Source organism: Toxotes jaculatrix, chromosome 12, assembly GCF_017976425.1.
Source record: "Toxotes jaculatrix isolate fToxJac2 chromosome 12, fToxJac2.pri, whole genome shotgun sequence".
Taxonomy (NCBI): domain Eukaryota; kingdom Metazoa; phylum Chordata; class Actinopteri; family Toxotidae; genus Toxotes; species Toxotes jaculatrix.
The window spans coordinates 2,405,422-2,424,449 of record NC_054405.1 but is presented as its reverse complement, the minus strand read 5'-3'; the positions used below and the strand labels follow the sequence as shown (position 1 = coordinate 2,424,449).

General features: G+C 40.7%; 1 protein-coding gene across 1 annotated transcript; it reads left to right on the top strand.

The window, feature by feature from the left end:
* Positions 1 to 878: 878 nt before the first annotated feature.
* Positions 879 to 19,028, top strand: sim2 (SIM bHLH transcription factor 2). The gene is made up of 11 exons (XM_041051936.1): positions 879 to 1,053; positions 9,685 to 9,767; positions 10,971 to 11,060; positions 11,455 to 11,563; positions 12,090 to 12,175; positions 14,942 to 15,141; positions 15,446 to 15,552; positions 15,748 to 15,895; positions 15,991 to 16,144; positions 16,802 to 17,126; positions 18,286 to 19,028. Exons 1-11 carry the CDS (start codon positions 879 to 881, stop codon positions 19,026 to 19,028), a joined length of 2,220 nt encoding a protein of 739 aa, XP_040907870.1.

The following is a 19,028-nucleotide window of genomic DNA, read 5'->3' as shown; positions in this document are numbered from 1 at the left end:
TTTCTTTTATTTCTTGAGCTGCATTTTTGTTTTTTTTTAAGCTTTGAGTTTTTAAGCTGGACGTAAACTTTAAACCACTTCAGAATAAACACATGCCTCCAAATCATGGCTTTCTGAATTTAATAAAGAAACAATAAGGTAAAAATTTATTTTAATAAATAATATCATTTAAAATATTTTTTTTTTTAAATGGAAGATTTCTATTTGCTGAAACATAACTGTAAATATTGTACAGAGTATAGCTACAGCCTGAAATTAGTTCTTCTTCACTCATTCACACTCACGCTTACACACACACAGACACACACACACACACACACACACACACACACACACACACACACACAAAGTAAGAGAGAGAGAGACAGCCAGGCAGCAGAGAGTGCAGATCTGGTCTGAGGAGTTTTTTTTTTTTTTTCAGACCAGTTCAGTTGGCAGTCTGGATGAATGGACAGATAGATGGGAGACTGACAGGACCGTGAAAACACCGTTCGCTGGCCGTGGAGCTCAGCTCCGGAGTTTCTCTAACTTTAACGCCTGTTAACTGTTGAACAGGTGAAGCTGAAGAGTTGGACGAAGCTTTAACAAGGATAGTTCGGACATATTCAGTCATTCTCTGGGTTTTCGGGAATGCGCTGAGCTGATGAGATAAAGGAAACTCAAGCAGTCTGCTCTGCTCTTTGGATTCAGATTCTGGATTTTTTTTTTTAAAGGAATGTGGACATAAGGGTTGCTCAGGGTGCGATTTGTTTTTTGTTTTTGTTTTTTTAATTTTTAAGTTCCCAGTAACATAAATGTATTTGTTATATGTGTCTACGGGAAAAAGCCCAGTGGAGACTTACCTTTATGCAATAATCATTTAGCTGAATCTTCCGAAGATGAAGGAAAAATGCAAGAACGCGGCGAAGACACGGAGAGAGAAAGAGAACGGAGAGTTTTACGAGCTGGCCAAGCTGCTGCCGCTGCCGGCGGCCATCACCTCCCAGCTGGACAAGGCCTCCATCATCCGGCTGACCAGCAGCTACCTCAAGATGAGGGCAGTCTTCCCCCACGGTAGGGACACAACCTCGGGCTGCACGCAGAGGGAACTATGAATATTATAAAATATAATTCCAGATTTTGGAACCGAGGCCATCACATTTCATCAACCAACGTAGTTTTAGAATACACAACATGGTCATAGTCACAGCCATTTTCTTTAAGAAAGGACCATCTCCAAGTTCTGTTAATCAGGCAACTCTTAAAACTGAAATGTGAAAAGTTGCTAAATGTGTTTTTTTTCAGTTGTATTTTATTTTTGACATAAATGACATTTTCTTTCCTTTCGAAAATTTGCCCGTTTAGAAGGATGATTACGGATCAGAGGCGTAAACATCCAACTAATGCACATAGAGGAGCTTTTACTATCTCTCAGAAAGTCTTTGTAAAGGTTTAAAAGTTCTAACTCATGGCTTTATTAATGCTTAATAAATAACTTTCCAATGATTTGGTTGTTTAAACGTGAGATGTATATATTAATGACCAAAAGAAATAATTTGCTACAAGAGCATAAACTAAGGGATTTTTTCATCACACAAAATTTGTGGTAAATTTCTTATTGAGGTAAATTGATTTATTAAATTAAATTAAATTAATTTAATGTTTACAGCTTCAAAGTAAACTTAAATAACTTCAAAAAAAATATTATTTAAAACTTCAGTTTAAAAATAATCACTGGAGTCTTTCCCCATAAAACCTTAATGGCAAAATTTAGCTGTAAAATGTAATAATAATAATAATAATAATATCAGTTTATTATCATTCATCATCACTTATGAGGTATTCATTTATTACCACCTCTCTGAGCAGTAAAAGTGAAAGGCCCGGCAATCTGCTCCTTCCCAGCTGTTAAACTCACTTCGTTAAGTTTGGACTTGGTTTTTTTTTCAGTCTGATTAAAGTGTGATGTCTGCTTCAAGTGCCTCACTCATTCATCAAGGTGAATTATTTCATTAGGCTGCACACAGCTACACTGGGGCAGGTTAGAGGGCAGGAAAACAGAGGCTTTCCTCCCCTGTCATCACTCATATAGTCAGACTTAACACTCGGCCTTTCATGGACGGGCCCACCCGTTAGAGTCCCCGTCAAGCCTCAGCGACACCACGGCGCACTGATTAACTCCATTATCCCGTGAAACTCTAATCGCTTCTAGGGAAGCGTCTGATCCACGGGGGTGTTTTTCGGAATCCACGGTGTCCCGGGTCTATTTAGTGCTGAATTATTTTGTAAGTCCTGTAGCCGCGGTGAAGCTCCGATCTCCCGGGAAAGTCAACAGACAGTAGGACAATATGATCTCACCCTGTTCTTCATTTAACATCTTAAATAAATGTAGAATAATTATGTTTTAATCTTTATTTTAATAAGTTATCACCCAGCTTGATGCTTTTATGATGCAGAGAGGGAGAAAACAACATGTTATTGTATAACTACAAACATAAAGCATGAAAATCAGCCACAGCTCCTGTTTGCGTTCATCTCCTAACACTCGCTGACGGATACAAATATATTTCTACATTTAAATAAACGTGTCTGAACACGTGAAGTGAACAAACCCGTCAGAACGACCTGAACTGACTCTTTACCCCGGGACGTATATTTCTCTCCCTGGCCGGTGAAGTAGTAGCGATGTCCGGGGAACAGCGGGATGCTTTTCCCCGCTGAAGGCGTTTCGTTACCTTGTTATTAGATCGGGTCAGTCAGACCGCAGATATGAATATGAATCTGCAGATATTTAGAATGAAAAGTAAAATGTGAAGGTTTTTTTTTTTGTTTTTTGTTTTTTTAATTTTTTTTAATTCTGGATTCTTCTGAACCAGATCCCAGCGACAGGCGGAACCATGGGACACACACTTGTAATCTGTAACTGACAGGTTATTCATTGCAGCCACTTCATGTGTAAAAACGGCACACACACACACACACAAACATTTCTTTCATATCAATTCCATTTAGCCCTTTGTTATTTTGGTAGAGTTGCTCGGTGGTTAGTGGTGACTTTTAAAGGGAAAGAGCATCAAGAATCCAGGAAGCTGACAGGAAGCTGGTGTTTAAACTGCATGAAGCTGATAGAAAAATCCACTAAAACTGTCAACTTGTGTTCAATAACTTTTTTACCCCATAGCCGCTCAGCACTGGTAAAGAGCATTTCTTTTCCACTAAGGTTTTTTTTTTTTTTTCAAAAGAGTCAGTGTCAACCTGAGGACAGTCTGCAGGACTTTGACCTGTTCTGGCCCCACAGTGCTCCATCTGAAGTGTGGGGGGGCCACGATCGAGTCTTCCAACAAGCACATTCCCATAATGAAAACATGTGAACATACTGAAATATGTGTTGTAATTTTACAGATTCGTGATAGCTATTAAAGTGTGTTAAAAATGTAATCACAAAGATGGAAAGTAAAATGTTTACCAGACACTGTTCGTGCAGTTTGGAGACACTGATGCTTTTATTTATTAGTCAGGTCTGAAGCTACCAAATCACACAACTTTGTGCATTTCACAGCTGATACTTCCATACTGCTGTAAATGTTTAATTTATGGTGAATGTGAAACAAGTACTTACAGTTTAAAGGTTTCAAATATCACAGAATTAAATGCATCTTCACTGGACATAGTCAGCATTCTAAGATTATATTTAAGCTAAACTTAGATAATTTGTGAAGTGAAAATGCCTCCTTTTTGAAGAAAAACTGAAGTTCAAGTAACGGCTGAGCTTAGCTAATAAGAATATTATGTAATCAATGTCTTCTTTGAAATAAGCTTGAGAAGTATTTCCCATTTAAAGCCTCCCTCCCTCTTTCCATCAGGAGCAGAGTTCTTATTGCATGTGGGTCATTAAGACATGAACATGATTCATAAAGTAAATCAGCCGCAGCTTATCCAGCTAATCTGTTTAATAATGTCAGGCTTTATTTTATTGTGAATGTCCTGTTAGTAGTAGCCTGAGCAACACGGACAGACAAGTGAGCTGCAGGCGTTCAGGTGAGCTGTGATGTCGCAGGGAAACATCTCGCCATAAGTTCAGGAGCTGAACGATTTTGTTTTAATTTAAAGAGGAGATTGAGCATCGCTGTGACTCTGCCAGGAAATTTTATACATTTATGTTCTTGTCACAATTTCCATCATCAATATTTCCCTTAATTAAAAAAAAAAAAGTAAAATACCACTTTTGTATCAGAAAAAAAACACGATACATGTACAGTTATATTGGTAAACACAGTCAATTCAAGAGTCAAACAGAACAGGTGAGCATAGTAGTCATAAAATAAAAAGTGTCCCAGCCAAAGATAAAACCTAACCGACACAGGTTGAGCTTTTCTGGTCTCATGTCCCATGACATTTGTCCTCTTTCTTGGCAATTCTAAGAATTCAGACTTTTTTGGTCATTTGGTTGTTTTGTTTGATTCAGTTGGTATATCCCACACACCTTTGGTATGAAATTACAATTGATATGAAAAACAGAATTGTTGTGTAGCAGAAGAACAAAAAAAAAAAAAATCATCCACTGTCTAGAATAATCTGATATTACATTATGTGATATGTTATCAGTTACACAATGTACTCAACCATACATTTATCTTAGATCTATCTTTTATTCATCTTTTTATCCGTATTTAAGTTTCTTGACAAATCAGTGCATGAGAGAGACACACACATGCAGCAACTGATGATGACTACAGAAAACAAAATGTTTTGTAATGAATTCTCCACCCCAAAAAAAGATCACTTTTTTACTGTTGACTTTCCTAGGTTGGGAATTTGAGTGGAGCAGCATGGTAGATAAATAAAAAAGACTTTAGATTAACACTGTCAAACATTAAGATTTCCTCCTGTCCTTCCTGATTGAACAATTCCAAGTAGAGCTGTTCCCACACATATCTTCATACAAATATTTATTTCTAGAAAAAAGCATACATGGAAATGTATCCCAAGAAATTAAGTTGCCATTCAGTGTATCAGCACGTTTAACCTCATGGCCCCATGACCTCATGGAATTGCATTTAAAAAGTACATCGCTTTCTGCCACATTTTGTGTGTCATTTCTATGCATTTGAAGCTTTTGTGTGTCATTTAATGCCGTGTTAGTTTTGATAAGAGTGTGTGTGTGAGTGTGAGTGTGTGTGTGTGTGTTGGGGGGGGGGGGGGGGGGGGGGGGGTATAAAGTAGATCAATGAAGCTTTAACAATTAAATTATGCAATACTGTGCTTTAATGAATAATTTTACATAACAAAATACAACACTAATTCAAAAAGTGAGAATCATCCCACATATTACAGCAGCTACTGTATAAGGGGAGTAAGGGATAAATGACAGTCCTCCACTTTGTGGGCGATGTGTGTCTATCCTCATACAAGGGTGATTTTTGGGAAATGTGACAATTGTGGAACGTTTGTAGTGATACCATTAGGAGGGATTTCCTAACCTCAGAGACTGACGGTTAATATGGAAATGGGCCACAGCCTAGTATGCCAAGGTAATACACATATATTGGATGATTCACATGAATTGCAGGACAAAGTTTACATCCAGTTTCAACATTCAGCAATGTGAGTGTACTCTATATGTAGAGAAGTGGAAAATAAGTGTGGGTGTGTAGGAGGGGTTGTGGATGGGCATGGAGTGCCTCTGACTTTCATGGGAGACACTGGAATTTGTATTTCATCGCCAACAAATAATGTTTTCTTTTTAATAATTCAATCACAGTCTCAGTCCAGATGTTACAATGGTTTAACATGTGGTCCCTTTCAAAGGTTGCTGGCCATTCAAACAGTACATGCCAAGTAAATCTGGGAATTATGGGATCAAAATCTGTCCAGCATGGGATGTCAGTCCTTCTCCTTCACTCCTTCTGATCTGTGCTCTGGCAGTCCTTCTGAAAATAATTGCCTAATTAATGAAGTATTATGTTATTTTTCTTATTTTTCTTTAATTGTTTGTATGTTTTTTGGTAAGTTGTACCCAAACCCTTCCAACATTCTGGTTTCTGTTTTTTCGGTAAGTATGATGTCTTTATTTTCTATTCGGTTTCCAATTCAGTTCGATTTTATTTATGTAGCACTAAATCATAACAGAAGTTATCTCAAGGCACTTTCCATATAGAGCAGGTCTAGATCATGCTCTTTCTAAAATTATATACAGAGACCCAGCATTTCTCCCAAGACCAGCACTTGGCAACGGCGGCAAGGAAAAACTCCCTTTTAACAGGTAGAAACCTTGAAAAGAGCCTGGCCCAAGGTGTGCGGCCATCTGCCTCCACCGGTTGGGCTGAGAGAGACAGAGAGACGAGAGAGAGAGTAGGCTTTTTAAGAAGCGGTTTAATTACAGCTGCTTTACAAGACTGTGGTACATAACCTGTTAGTAAGGAGGATTGATGGAGGAGAAACTTTCTAAATACATATCAGGATGTTTCTGAGGTTCCTGTGCTTAAAGAAAAATCAGTGCTAATTGAAGGCAGGAGGAGATCAATTTTGTCTTTGATAGTCAAAATTTTATTATTAAAGAAGCCCATGAAGTCATTACTGCTGAGAGCTATAGGAATACATGGATCAATAGAGCTGTGATTCTCTGTCAGCCTGGCTACAGAGCTGAAGAGAAACCTGGGGTTGTTTTTGTTGTCTTCTATTAATGAACAGTAGTAGGCTGCTGTAGCATTACAGAGGGACTTCCTGTGTGCTTTAAAACTATCTTGACAGGCCAAGCAGGATTCTCCCAGTTTGGTGGAACGCCAAATCCTTTCAAGTTTTCATGTTGTTTGCGTTAATTTGTGAGCTTGAGAGCAAAACCACAGAGCAAACCTCTTTTGTTTCTCTGTCGTCTTTCTTAGAGGAGCGATAGAGTCAAGTGTCATTCGCAGCAACTTTGTCGACATGATGGTCAGTTTGAGAGGGACTGAAGTCAGCACAGGAGTCCTCTGTTATATTGTTGCATGACACTGAGTTAAGTCCTGATGGAATCACTTTTTTAGTTATGAGAGCTGCTCCGTCCAAATTGGGATGGATGCCGTCTCTCCTAATCGGACTAGGTCTTCCCCAGAAAGTCCACCAATTGTCTACAAAGCCCACGTCATTTGCTGGACACCACTTCGACAGCCAGCTATTGAATGATGACATGCGACTAATAACTAGCTCAAAATAGAGCTGCCAATAACCAGAGTTGGATTCTCAGCAGGTGTATTGATGAGTGGGGAGAACTTGAACAGGTTGGTGCTAAACCATAGGTTTCTGCTTAGGGCTACGTTTCCTATTTTGGACAGTCACCCAGCAGCCCTGGCTCCCCAGCTGCTTGGGAGCTACTGGGGGGGGATAGGGGCTACGCTTGGAGGGCTCGCACCAGATACTGGGGCCTGGCTAACTACCATAGCAGATGACTGAGTTTCCATGGTGCAGAGCTGTGCTTCCAAGTCACTAAGCCTGGCCTCCATTGCTGCAAATAAACTACACTTATTACATTTACCATTATCACTGAAGGAGGCAGAGGAATAACTGAACATCAGGCACACTGAGCAGGAGAGAGCAGGAGAGTGAGAGAGAAAAGCCATTGCTAGCTGATAAGCTAACGTGATAAGCTAAAGTAACAAGCGGAAGCGAAGAACGTGAATACAGTAGTTTTTTGTGAGAAACTCACTAAGAAAAATAAAGAAGTTGTAAGTGCTTGAGCACCACTGGTGAATGAAATTAATGGACAGTGGATAATTAAATACTGAGGAGAAAGACAGAAAGACAGACAGAAAATTAACTCAGAGAAGACAGAACAACACAACACACCATCACTTGCTAGCAACTGGAAATGATGCAATACATTACCCAATACGTTAAATGTACTTTATATGCAATTTGTAGATAATTTCACCTCAACATTTGATGCTAACGGTACCTGGTCCTGCTGGTCTGTTAACCTGTGTTAGCCACTGTTAACCCATTCATGTAACAACATTTGTTATGTGTAACTGCTATACTTCTTAAGGTTAACTGGTGAAAAAAGTTGTATGCCTATCTTGCACACTCAAATTGTTAATTTGGTGTTGTACAGCCATGTACTAGCCAGTTGTTTGTGTAGTTAGGTAGTGCAGACATTGAATTATGCTGGATGAGTAGGAACAACATGAAGCCATAAGCATTACTACATTTTGCAAGCAGATCCTCATGTTCTTATGTACAATACACAACGCATAGTCATGTAGGAGTTTGTTCATTTAATACTGTGTAAGTTCAGACATGTCTTCAGCTGAAGCAGAAACTCCTGTCCTAACAAGCTGTTCTACAAACTTGAATCACTGTGATCCACCATGTCTTAATTAAAGAGTTTTACTGTAATTCGAAAGGCATCCACACTGAAAACTGAACAACCTGTGCCAAGACAAGGAAGTATCCATACTTGATCCTCAAGTATGGATCAATGTATTTCATGCCATTCATCTGGCTGTGGAGAAGAGAGACTGCATGGACAACATCTTTAGTTCTCAAATGGGCTGTGATGATGATGCCAGAAAGCCAGATGCAGTTCAGCTTCCTCTGATGAAAGGACAGGCAAACGAAGTTTAGTGTTCTCTGTCCTTAGTATTCACTGGTTCAGTTTCTTGCCTTGTACTTAATTTGTGCTGTTGCTGAATAGGTGATTTTTAAAAACAGGATTTTAAAAATATTAAACTAGCATTAAGTGATGGATCAGCTCCTAGCACACATCACATCATGAGTTTTGCAGGTGAAAGGCTTTCCCAGTTTGACATCAAAGGGCCTTCAATAGAAAACATCTGGAACTGGCCAACCAGAAGTGCGCCCATGAGCCAAATGTGACTCTTGTATTAGGTGCACTGCTGTTACCATTTTAGAAGTATGTTTTAGGCACACAAACTCTGTGTATTAATGGATATTTGATGGAGATTCCCAACATATCAGTGTAGCACAGCTCATGTACATTAGTTTTATTCCTAACTGAAATTTTTATGTTACTTTTATTCATAACTACAGTTACTGTAACTGTGCATTTGAATTTTATGACAATTTCTGTAATATTGAATTTTAAATAACATCTTTTGAGATTTGGTTGTGGTAAAAAAGAGATTTCTTCACTCTAGATGGTATTTCAAGAAGCATTCTTACTATTTCTAGAAGAGAGGAACATGTTGCACTTTGTGCATCTCCCAGCGTTTTGCTTTTTTTTTTTTTTCAGGCAATCTGCATCTGGAATCATTTGGAATGTTGAGCATTTGGGTATGGATTACGCCGTATTTCCTTATGCTCTCATCTGGGTGGTGTCATCTTGTGGATATGCTTGTCCCTGCAAAATCAGTTCCTCAATCAAGAGTAGTTTGAAGCCAGAAGTTATTGGGACATTTTCTATGCAGGTTGTTGTTCTTGTTTGTATTGAATGGATAAGTTGTGAAATGAATTGAGGCACTGGATTGGAGGCACTTCTGGGGGGGCTGGGCATCCCATAATAACTGAGAATGGACCTGAGACTGGTGCCATCACTGCCGCAAAATATTTGGCGTCAAAGTTCAAGAACTGCTCTCTCCATCAGAAATGAAGCTCTTGATCTGCACAATGTGTGTTAGGTGTGAAAGCCCAGAGTATTCTTCTCCTCCATGATAGATGGAGTTTCAGTCTTTGTCTCCCTGACTATCTTACCGTGTTTGTCTCTTTCTGTAGGTCTGGGTGATGGATGGGGCCAGTCAACAAGGTTCAGTCCACTGGACAGCATGGCCAAAGAGCTGGGTTCCCACCTTTTACAAGTATGCTCTTCCATACTGTATTGTAGTAGTTACATTATTCTATGATATAACTATGTTCTGATGTGAACCTAGCAAACTGCAAAAAATAGCCAATGGATTAAATCTGGTCTTATCCTAAATTATTCATCAGTCTATTTAACTGAATGTAAATGTTCATATTACTGTACATTAACAGTTCTCTTTGTCATTCCACCATTAATAGATATGATTAAATACTGTAAAGTAGTACTGACAGCAAGTAGATGGCAAGGTTTGTTCAGTTTATTTATTAATTTTAATCAGCTGTATTTCAGTAGGTTTTTTCACTGCATGAATTTTAGCTTTACAGAAGACCTTTACCACTACGGGCTGCAGGAACTCAGCATGGGGCTTTCTATAACCTAACATTTTAAGAACCTTGGGAGGTTTTCTTCCTTGCTTTTCCATTTACAAGACATTTTCAGATATCTGTATAATAATATATTATAAAGTAGAAGTGCAGGTAACTGCACAGATCAGAATGTAGGCCCAAACTAGCTTTATTATAGTAATGGTGCATGGCTGACATTCACTGACTGCGATGCCAAGCCAGTGGTGCACTGCAGTCTTGGTGCCAAGAATGAATGCTTCTTGCAACAGAAAACAGCTCAGTAGTGAATGGTAAACAAGTCAGTCAACCATGTATGCCTCATTCACCCATTCACACACTGATGGTGGAACAGTGAGGAGTTCAGTGTCTTGCTCAAGGACACTTTGACATGCTCGATGGAGGAGCCAGGGATCAAACCTTGCAATTACTAAATGACCGCTCTACCTCCTGAGCCATGTCATCCCCAGTGCACTTGTGTTCTATAATACCTTGGTGTCTTTATTTGGTAAAGGCATACCCATACAATAAATGGACAGGTAGTGGGCTGAGTTTTTTTTTTTTTTTTTTTTTTTTTTAAAGTATTTGAACTTGGAATTATATTGTTAAGATATGGTTTTCAGTGGATTTTAAAAATGTTCACCCATTTTTAAAATTAAAAATAAATGCAAATAATAAACACTGATCACATGCTTTTCTTAATAAAAATAAAAAGGCTTGTTAAAAGGTAGTAAAGGTTAAATAATAAAAATGTTTATACTAAACAGCAAATGTACTGGCATATAACATTGTAAAAATGAAAACCATTAACATTACTAACTTGTATTACACAGTAACTTCTGTGTTACTTCACTCAGACTCTGGATGGCTTTGTGTTTGTTGTTGCCTCTGATGGCAAAATCATGTACATCTCAGAAACAGCATCAGTCCACCTCGGCCTGTCCCAGGTAAGACACTCCATCATCTCAACAAGCTACAAGCATGATACAGTGCATGCACGAGTAAGTTTATTCTATTGAAACTAACGATTTGGAGGCAAAAACACAAGTACATTTTTATGTGAACAACTGCTGTTTATGTTTATCACATTTCAGATGAATCCAGAAGACCTCAGTTATACCATAAGAAAGAACATATAATAAGAACATATAATATACAGTATAACAATATACAAACATATTCCAAATTTCAGCCCATTTGGGATGTGGGCTTTCATTTCTGCATGGATTCAATACGGTTCTATGTTTTGTCTTACATTTTGGTTGATTGGTTGTGGTGTAGCTGATCATTACACATCTCAGCACATTTATGTGTGCATACTGAAAAATGTATGTGCTGCAGGTGGAGCTAACAGGAAACAGTATATTTGAGTACATCCACCCATCAGACCATGATGAGATGACAGCAGTGCTGGGTGTTCGCCAGCCCCCACACCATCACTTCTCTTCAGGTACTTAAAGAGTAGTTTCAGTCTCCATACTGTAAATTCTCAAATAGTGGCTGCAGGTTTTATTTATCTCAACAGCATTAAAACTGCTATGATTTTGACTGCTCTTTGTTCAGTCCTGTGAGTCTTGAGAATTGCTGATGTCCCTTGTATGAACTTTATTCTCAGATTACTAGACAGAGTGGGTGGTCTTAATTTTGAAAAGGCACACTACAGTGTGTCATTCACATACCTTGAAATGATCCTGGTCAGCTTTTGGCCCACTGAAGAGGGGTTTATGGCTGATTGTCCAACCTCAGGAAGCGCAACATAGAATACGCCCATTTCATTATACAGTGAACAAGTTTTTTTTTTTTTTACAACCCTACATGTGTACTTGTAGCTTGGATTTTACCTAATTTCTTCATTTGCTTTAGACAAACGTAGTAGTAGTATTACTGGTGACGACAACACTGGGATTTTGTATTGTAAAAACACATTCTATTATATAATGTGAGTAATACTTCTGTAATGTGTATTTGTGTCATAGATTATGAAATAGAACGCTCCTTCTTCTTGAGGATGAAGTGTGTTCTAGCTAAACGAAATGCAGGATTGACATGTGGAGGATATAAGGTAGGTGCATTATTTACTCCAACAAATACAATGACTTTATGGTAATATATAAGTCTTAGGGGTCTCAGGGTCTTCGTTAGGTGATGACTTAAAAACAAGTCATTGCTAACAACAGTTTTAAACATTAAGGCAAATTTGATTAATCTCAGAATGGGTCAGGCTCTGATGTTGGACGAGAAGGCCTGGCTCGCAATCTCCGTTCTTGTTCCTCCCAAAGGTGCTGGATGGGGTTGAGGTCAGGGCTCTGTGCAGGCCAGTCAAGTTCTTTCATACTGAACTCATCAAACCATGGCTTTATAGTCCTTGCTTTGTGCACTGGGGTGCAGGCATGTTGGAATAGAAAATGACCTTCCCCAAACTTTTGCCACAAAGTTGGAAGCACAGCATTGTCCAAAATGCCTTGGTAAGCTGAAGCATTAATATTGCCCTTCGCTGGAGATAAGGGGCCCAGCCTAAACCCTGAAAAACAGCCCCATACCATTATCCCTCCTCCACCAAACTTCACAGTTGCCACAAGGCAGTGAGGCAGGTAATGCTCTCCCAGCATCCACCAAACCCAGACTCTCCCCTTTTGACTGTGATTCATTGTTACATCCCCTAGGGGAATAGGATAGCCACACACCAACAAGGAAAACTGAGAGAGTCAGAGTAGAAGACAATACAAAATTATTTATTTTTTGTTGCTCTCGATTCACAGAGGGTTCACAACAATGTGGAGGAGGATGAGCCAGTGAGAATGTGCCAAATAAATGAAACCAATAAAATAAATATACAGGGGGTGGCACCAACTGCTAACCTGGTGTGTCTAACAAAAGAAACTACGTGAGTAAAATAGTGTATAGGGTACCCCAACTTACCTATGGTTCTCAACCTCCCTCCACATACCTCTTGTTAAACAAACATTATCTTGAAGTGTTCTGCTCAGGCAGGCAGGCAGCAAGGGGAGAAAAAAAAAGAGCCACTCTGCAAGCGGGGGCCTTTTAATCTAGTTTCCTGGATGCAGGCAGCCAAAACTTTTTTATGTACCATCCGCCTAAGCAGTCATGGGCTCTGTTGTGATTTTACGTGGTCTTCCATTTTGTGGCTGAGTTGCTGTTGTTTCTAAATGCTCCCACTTTGTAATAATAGCACTTACAGTTTACCATGGAGTATCCAGCAGGGGTGAAATTTCGTCTTATTGCAAAGGTAGCATCATATCACAGTACCACACTTGAAGTCACTAAGCTCTTCAGAGAGACCCAATTTGTACCACAAATGTTTGCAAATGGAGACTGATTGGCTAGGTGGTTAATTTTATACACCTGTGGCAATGGGTCTGACTGAAACAGTTGAATTCAATACTTAACAGGTGTGGCCAAATACTTTTGTTTATATTAATATATAACAATAATACATCAAATTTGTGTAGCGCTTGTCCAGGTAAAAATAACAATGGCAACAGTAGTAGTTAGAGTAACAACAATGACAAGTGGTGGAGAAATGAAGTGGTTCAAGGGAATGCCTGTTTAAACAGGTGGGTTTTGAGCTGGGATTTGAAGGTCTGTACTGAATCTGAGTTTCTGATTTGCTGAGGGAGAGAGTTCCAGAGGGTCGGGGTGGCAGCTGTGAAGGCTCGGTCCCTCAAGGTTCGCTGCTTGGTTCTGGTGATTGGGGTCTGGATGTTGGAGCCCGATGATTGAAGATGGTGGGTGGGGGAATAGTGATTGAGAAGATCAGTAAGGTGGGGGGGGGGGGGGGGTGAGGTTATTTAGGGACTGGAGGTTTGTGATGGTGGAGAGGATGACTGGGGGGATGGATTTTGTGGAGATGTAAAGTTGTGTGTCATCAGCATAGCAGTGAAAATGAAGTCCATGGCGGCGTATAATGTGTCCAAGAGGTAGCATGTAAAATATAGTAGCCTATATTGTATATGTGGCTCTGCAACCTGGGACAGGACAATACATGCTACACGCACACCAGTGTACAATTGGTAAACTATTAGAGAGTTTGTTAAATGAGACTGTGGATCAACATTGGATAATGTAGCAGACGCTGCTAAATGTAGGGATATACTGTATGATTATGTGGTAGTAGTTGCATACTCTTAGTAGTTTCACAGTTCAAATCCCAGTTTCCTGTTTTGGTGTGTGCGTTACTTAGGTTGAAAAGTGCTGCTTGGTTTGGAAAATACTGGGATTTTGTGTTGGGTGTAAACCAGTGGCACAGGCAGAAAATATCATTTGGGCAGGCCTGAAAAGACCTAAACAGCAAAGTCAAAGGAAAACCAACAGGGTTGCCAGCTTACATCACAAGGTGTAGGTGGTGTGTCTTGGAGTTGAATACAGAAATTTCATTGTAATCCAATGAATCTGTCAGCTCTCGTGACAGTGAGTCATCTTGTTCAGACGAGTGTTAAACAATCACTGAATATTGCAAGATGTCATTGGACGAGTGCTAATGACCTTTAGCAATGAATTCATGCTCAGGGAAAATATCTTGGACGCAGCTGTCAAGTAAATCTGTGTTGGAGTAAATGGTGGGATTACCTGATTTTGTGTTTTGGTTGGAAAACAGAGAATCTGACATGTGACACTGATATATTATACATAAGCTAGCCAAATCTAGCCAAAGCTAAAGCTAGCCAAAAAATATCTTTCTTTGACTGCCCAGGCCTGGTGCCATATAGCCTGCCCGTGGCTGTGAGGCTGGTACAAATTTTCTCTGTCTCTCACAATTACTGAATCTGTAAATGTGTAATGACATTGGTGTCATGCTATTGTTTCCCAGGTGATTCATTGCAGCGGCTACCTGAAAATACGCCAGTACATGATGGACATGGCACTGTATGAATCCTGTTATCAGACTGTGGGGCTGGTGGCAGTCGGTCACTCCCTCCCCCCAAGTGGTATCACTGAGATCAAACTCCACAGCAACATGTTCATGTTTCGGGCCAGCCTAGACTTTAAACTCATCTTCTTGGACACAAGGTAGGAGAGACTCTTGACAAAGTTAGCAGATAAATAGTATGGAATAAATGTATGGAAAATAAAATCATAAAAAAAAACCTTTCAACAAACTATCAACAGAAAAAAATAATGTGTAATTACAAATAGAATCTTGCTACATGAATGTGTGAATATAAAAATATGTACACAATATGAAATACTTTTCTATTTTAAAATATGTGGACTGCTCGATTGTTAACTGAACATTATGATGCAATTCAGCAATTTATATCCAAATAGCCCCTGACTGCTGGCTTGTGCCCTCTCTCCTGTGTGCTGGAACCAGGGTGGCAGAGCTGACAGGCTATGAGCCTCAGGACCTGATAGAGAAGACTCTCTACCACCATGTCCATGCCTGTGATATTTTCCATCTACGCTATGCTCACCATCTATGTAAGTCCTTGTGTTTTATTCTTAAAACACAATGAATGTTGAAGTTTCTCAACTGACTGTAACTTCAGTCAGTTGAGAAGTTTTTGCTTCTTTCTGCTGGTTATAAGAAGAATCCCATCCTGTGTGACTCTGACAGACTGATGCTGGGTTTGACCATTCTGTCTTTGATCCTGATTGTCCTTGTCCTTCCTGTAGTACTAGTAAAGGGGCAGGTGACCACAAAGTACTACCGCATGTTATCAAAGCATGGAGGCTGGGTGTGGGTGCAGAGCTACGCCACTATTGTCCACAACAGCCGCTCCTCCAGACCTCACTGTATTGTGAGTGTGAACTACGTCCTCACGTGAGTCTGCGGCCTCCCCTTGTAATTCTCCATGTAAAGCCTTCAGTTAAACAAGTAAAAAGATATGCAGTGTATGTCTGTCTGTTTGCATACAGTGACATCGAGTGCAATGAGCTGCAGTTATCTCAAGACCAGACTCAAGCCACGAAGCCTGGTCTCAGTCTTACTTCCTCCGAGGACCACCGCAAACAACTGAGAACCAAAGTGGTCAAGATGAAGACCAAACCTAGAGCAGCTCCCTATCCTGAGGTAGGACTTGGCTTATGATAGCACCTCTGTCACAGCTCAGTAGAAAAAGGTAGGACTCAAATTCAAGACTAAAATGCATGACTCAGGTAGAACTTCATATAGGCCTGAGGATGAGGTTACACAGACAAGCAAAGGACAGAAGGCAAGGGGCTACACAAAGGTGGAACTGGCAGAAGAAAAAAGCTGGTAAGACATTTTAGACAATCTGGATGGAAATTAATGGAAGTGGACTACTATAAATACGATGGAACTAATGAGGGAATTGGCAACAGGGGTGAATCGGAAGATGTGGGGAATCAGGTGAAAGAAAACAGCAGGAAGGGCTGGGGTTACTGCAGGGCATGTGGAAGTGGCAGGATCTGGAACAATCATATTCCCTTTAACCAGGAAACACACTTTTTTAATGTGATTAGAGTGTGAAAATCAGTCTGTAATTACCTATGAATTAGTAGGTAATTCTTCATGCTGTATGAAAGTTTCTCCATCAGTTAAGGAGGTCTTGGTGATGTAGTTGTAATTATATGATGGTATTAAAGGAGAGATTTCTTTCATGTATAATTGAAATCAGTACTTGCATGTCTGTATGTACACTGATATAGTGTGATTTTGAAATAGCCAATAACATTATCTATGCTGTTGTGTCTTTATGGATAGCAGCAGGCTGCTAAGATCTTCCAGATTCCAGACCACTTGAGCTGCTCCCCACAGAGGGGACTATGGAAGGAGAGACCTCCATATGCAGTGACCCCTTACAGGGAGAAGAGCTCCAGCTTGAACCCAGAAGTAAGCCAGGTGTCCTGCAGCCCCACTTACAATCTGACCCTCCACTACGCCAACAATCGCCGGCATCTGGACACTCAGAGCCAGCTACCTAGCTTAGTTCCCTCCTCTCAGCTGGCTCAGCAGATTATAGGCTCGCTGCACAGCAGGGGGCCTGTTGGATGGAACATCAGCTGCCCCCCAGCACCCAACAAATGCACAGGTACACTCTTTGTATAACTAAGTTTAAGTTACCATGATAAAAAGTGGTGGCAGTTGCGATTTAAAAAGTTTTGTCTCTCTAAAGTCCTCATATCAATGACGATGTGTGCCATCAGCAAAGACATCAGTCTATCAGTGTTTGCAGTTACAATGCCTTGCTCTCTAACTCATTTAACATCCTTAGTTGAGTTCTAGGTTCTAAGTTCTAAGGTTTGTCTTGCCCCACCATTTAGACTCATCAAGCACTTTGTTAGGAACACCCGCTTATTCATGAAATTCTCCAATCAGCCAGTCCTGTGGCAGAAGAGCCAGGTATAAAATGCTGCAGGTCAAGGACTTCAGTTAATGAAAAACAACAGAATGAAAAAATGTGAAACTGCTGATCTCCTGATATTTTCACACACAACAGTCTGTAGAGTTTAACTCAGAATGGAGCCAGAAATGAAAACCATCCAGTGAAGCAGCAGCTCTGAGGATGGAAACACCTTGTTGATGAGAGAGGTCAGAGGTCAGCCTGGTTGGAGCTGACAGAAAGGCTACAGAACCTCAGCTAATTCAGCCACTCTGTACAACTGTGCTGAGTAGAGAAACATCTCAGAATATACAACATATCCAACCTTGGGGAGAATGGACTCCAACAGCTGAGGCCACATCAGATTCCAGTCCTGTCAGCCAAGAACAGAGATCTGGGCTCACAAAACTGGACAGATGAAGACTGGAAAAAGTAGCCTGGTCTGATGGATTTCTGCTGAGGCTGCAGATGGTAGGGCCAGAATTTGGCATCAACAGCATGAATCCATGGACCCAACCTGCCTTGTGTCAACAGTCCAGACTGGTGGTGGTGGTGGTGTGGGGGATTTCTTGGTTCACTTTGGGCCTTAATACCACACAACATGCATGACCATGATTTTCCAATGTGTCTGCTTTGGAAAGTGTTTACAAAAACGTTAGCTGTCAGAGGTGGAACGCTGGCTCAGTGTGGATGTAAGGCCCCAACAAATAGTCACAAGCTGATACAATATTGACAGTTTATTGAGAAGTAAGTAGTGTATCTCCACAAATATCTTTCGACCAGGTTCCTGAACACACTGCCTGACATTCTGACATTTTATTTGAAGCAGAAGTTCTGTTCTAATTTCAGCTTTTGTTTTTCTCACCAGGCTCCGTGCTGGCAGCTGACAGTAGGTACCCTGATGAGATCTACCATGATAGTTCCAGCAGCACAAACAAACATTCTACCAGCAGGCTGAAGGAAGAACCATGCACCCATTACATGCTTGTCCACGGCGAGGTGTCTGATGTTCCCTGTCCTCATGCCACCAAAGACAGTAAACCTTTAAGCCATGACGTCCTACATAATACAAGAGGTGCTGAGGGACTTCAAGGTGACCGGGCCCTGGCCGGCCCTTTGATCAGTGGCCTGGTACTGGGTAAAGGCGAGGAGGTTGGCTCGTTGCATGGAATGGGCCAGTCTCTCCCTGTGCAGATGGTGCTGGAGCAGAGGAGGAGGCTGTGTGTGATGGAGGCTCCCTACAGCCACACAACTGCAGGGTATCCGCAACTTGCTGATGGTAACCAGCAGTGTGAAGCTGCCGCAGAGCTACAGCCCAGGTCTGCTGAGGACGACAGGAGAATGTTGATAGGTAGGGGGGTTGGGGTGGGACTTCCCCAAGCTCCATATATGTCTTTGAACTTTCATCAAATCTTGGGCAGACATGGTTCTAGTAAAACCCCCTCTTTTACCACACTAAGCCATATAAGAGACCGCCCTGTTTCCCACAATAAAGACACAGCCTCTTACAGCTGTAACAGCCAAAGCCCCAGCTCCAGTTCGTCCCCAGAGAGCCACAGAGAGATCCCACATTACATTGGCACGTCGGTCATTATCACAAAGGAGAGGTGA

Excerpts from the sequence above, each read along its gene's own strand:
- sim2 (XM_041051936.1), top strand. The coding sequence starts at position 879 with ATGAAGGAAAAATGCAAGAACGCGGCGAAGACACGGAGAGAGAAAGAG. Across the intron at positions 12,176-14,941 it reads TGACATGTGGAGGATATAAG|GTGATTCATTGCAGCGGCTA; the intron begins GTAGGTGCATTA and ends ATTGTTTCCCAG. Across the intron at positions 15,896-15,990 it reads AGTGTGAACTACGTCCTCAC|TGACATCGAGTGCAATGAGC; the intron begins GTGAGTCTGCGG and ends GTTTGCATACAG.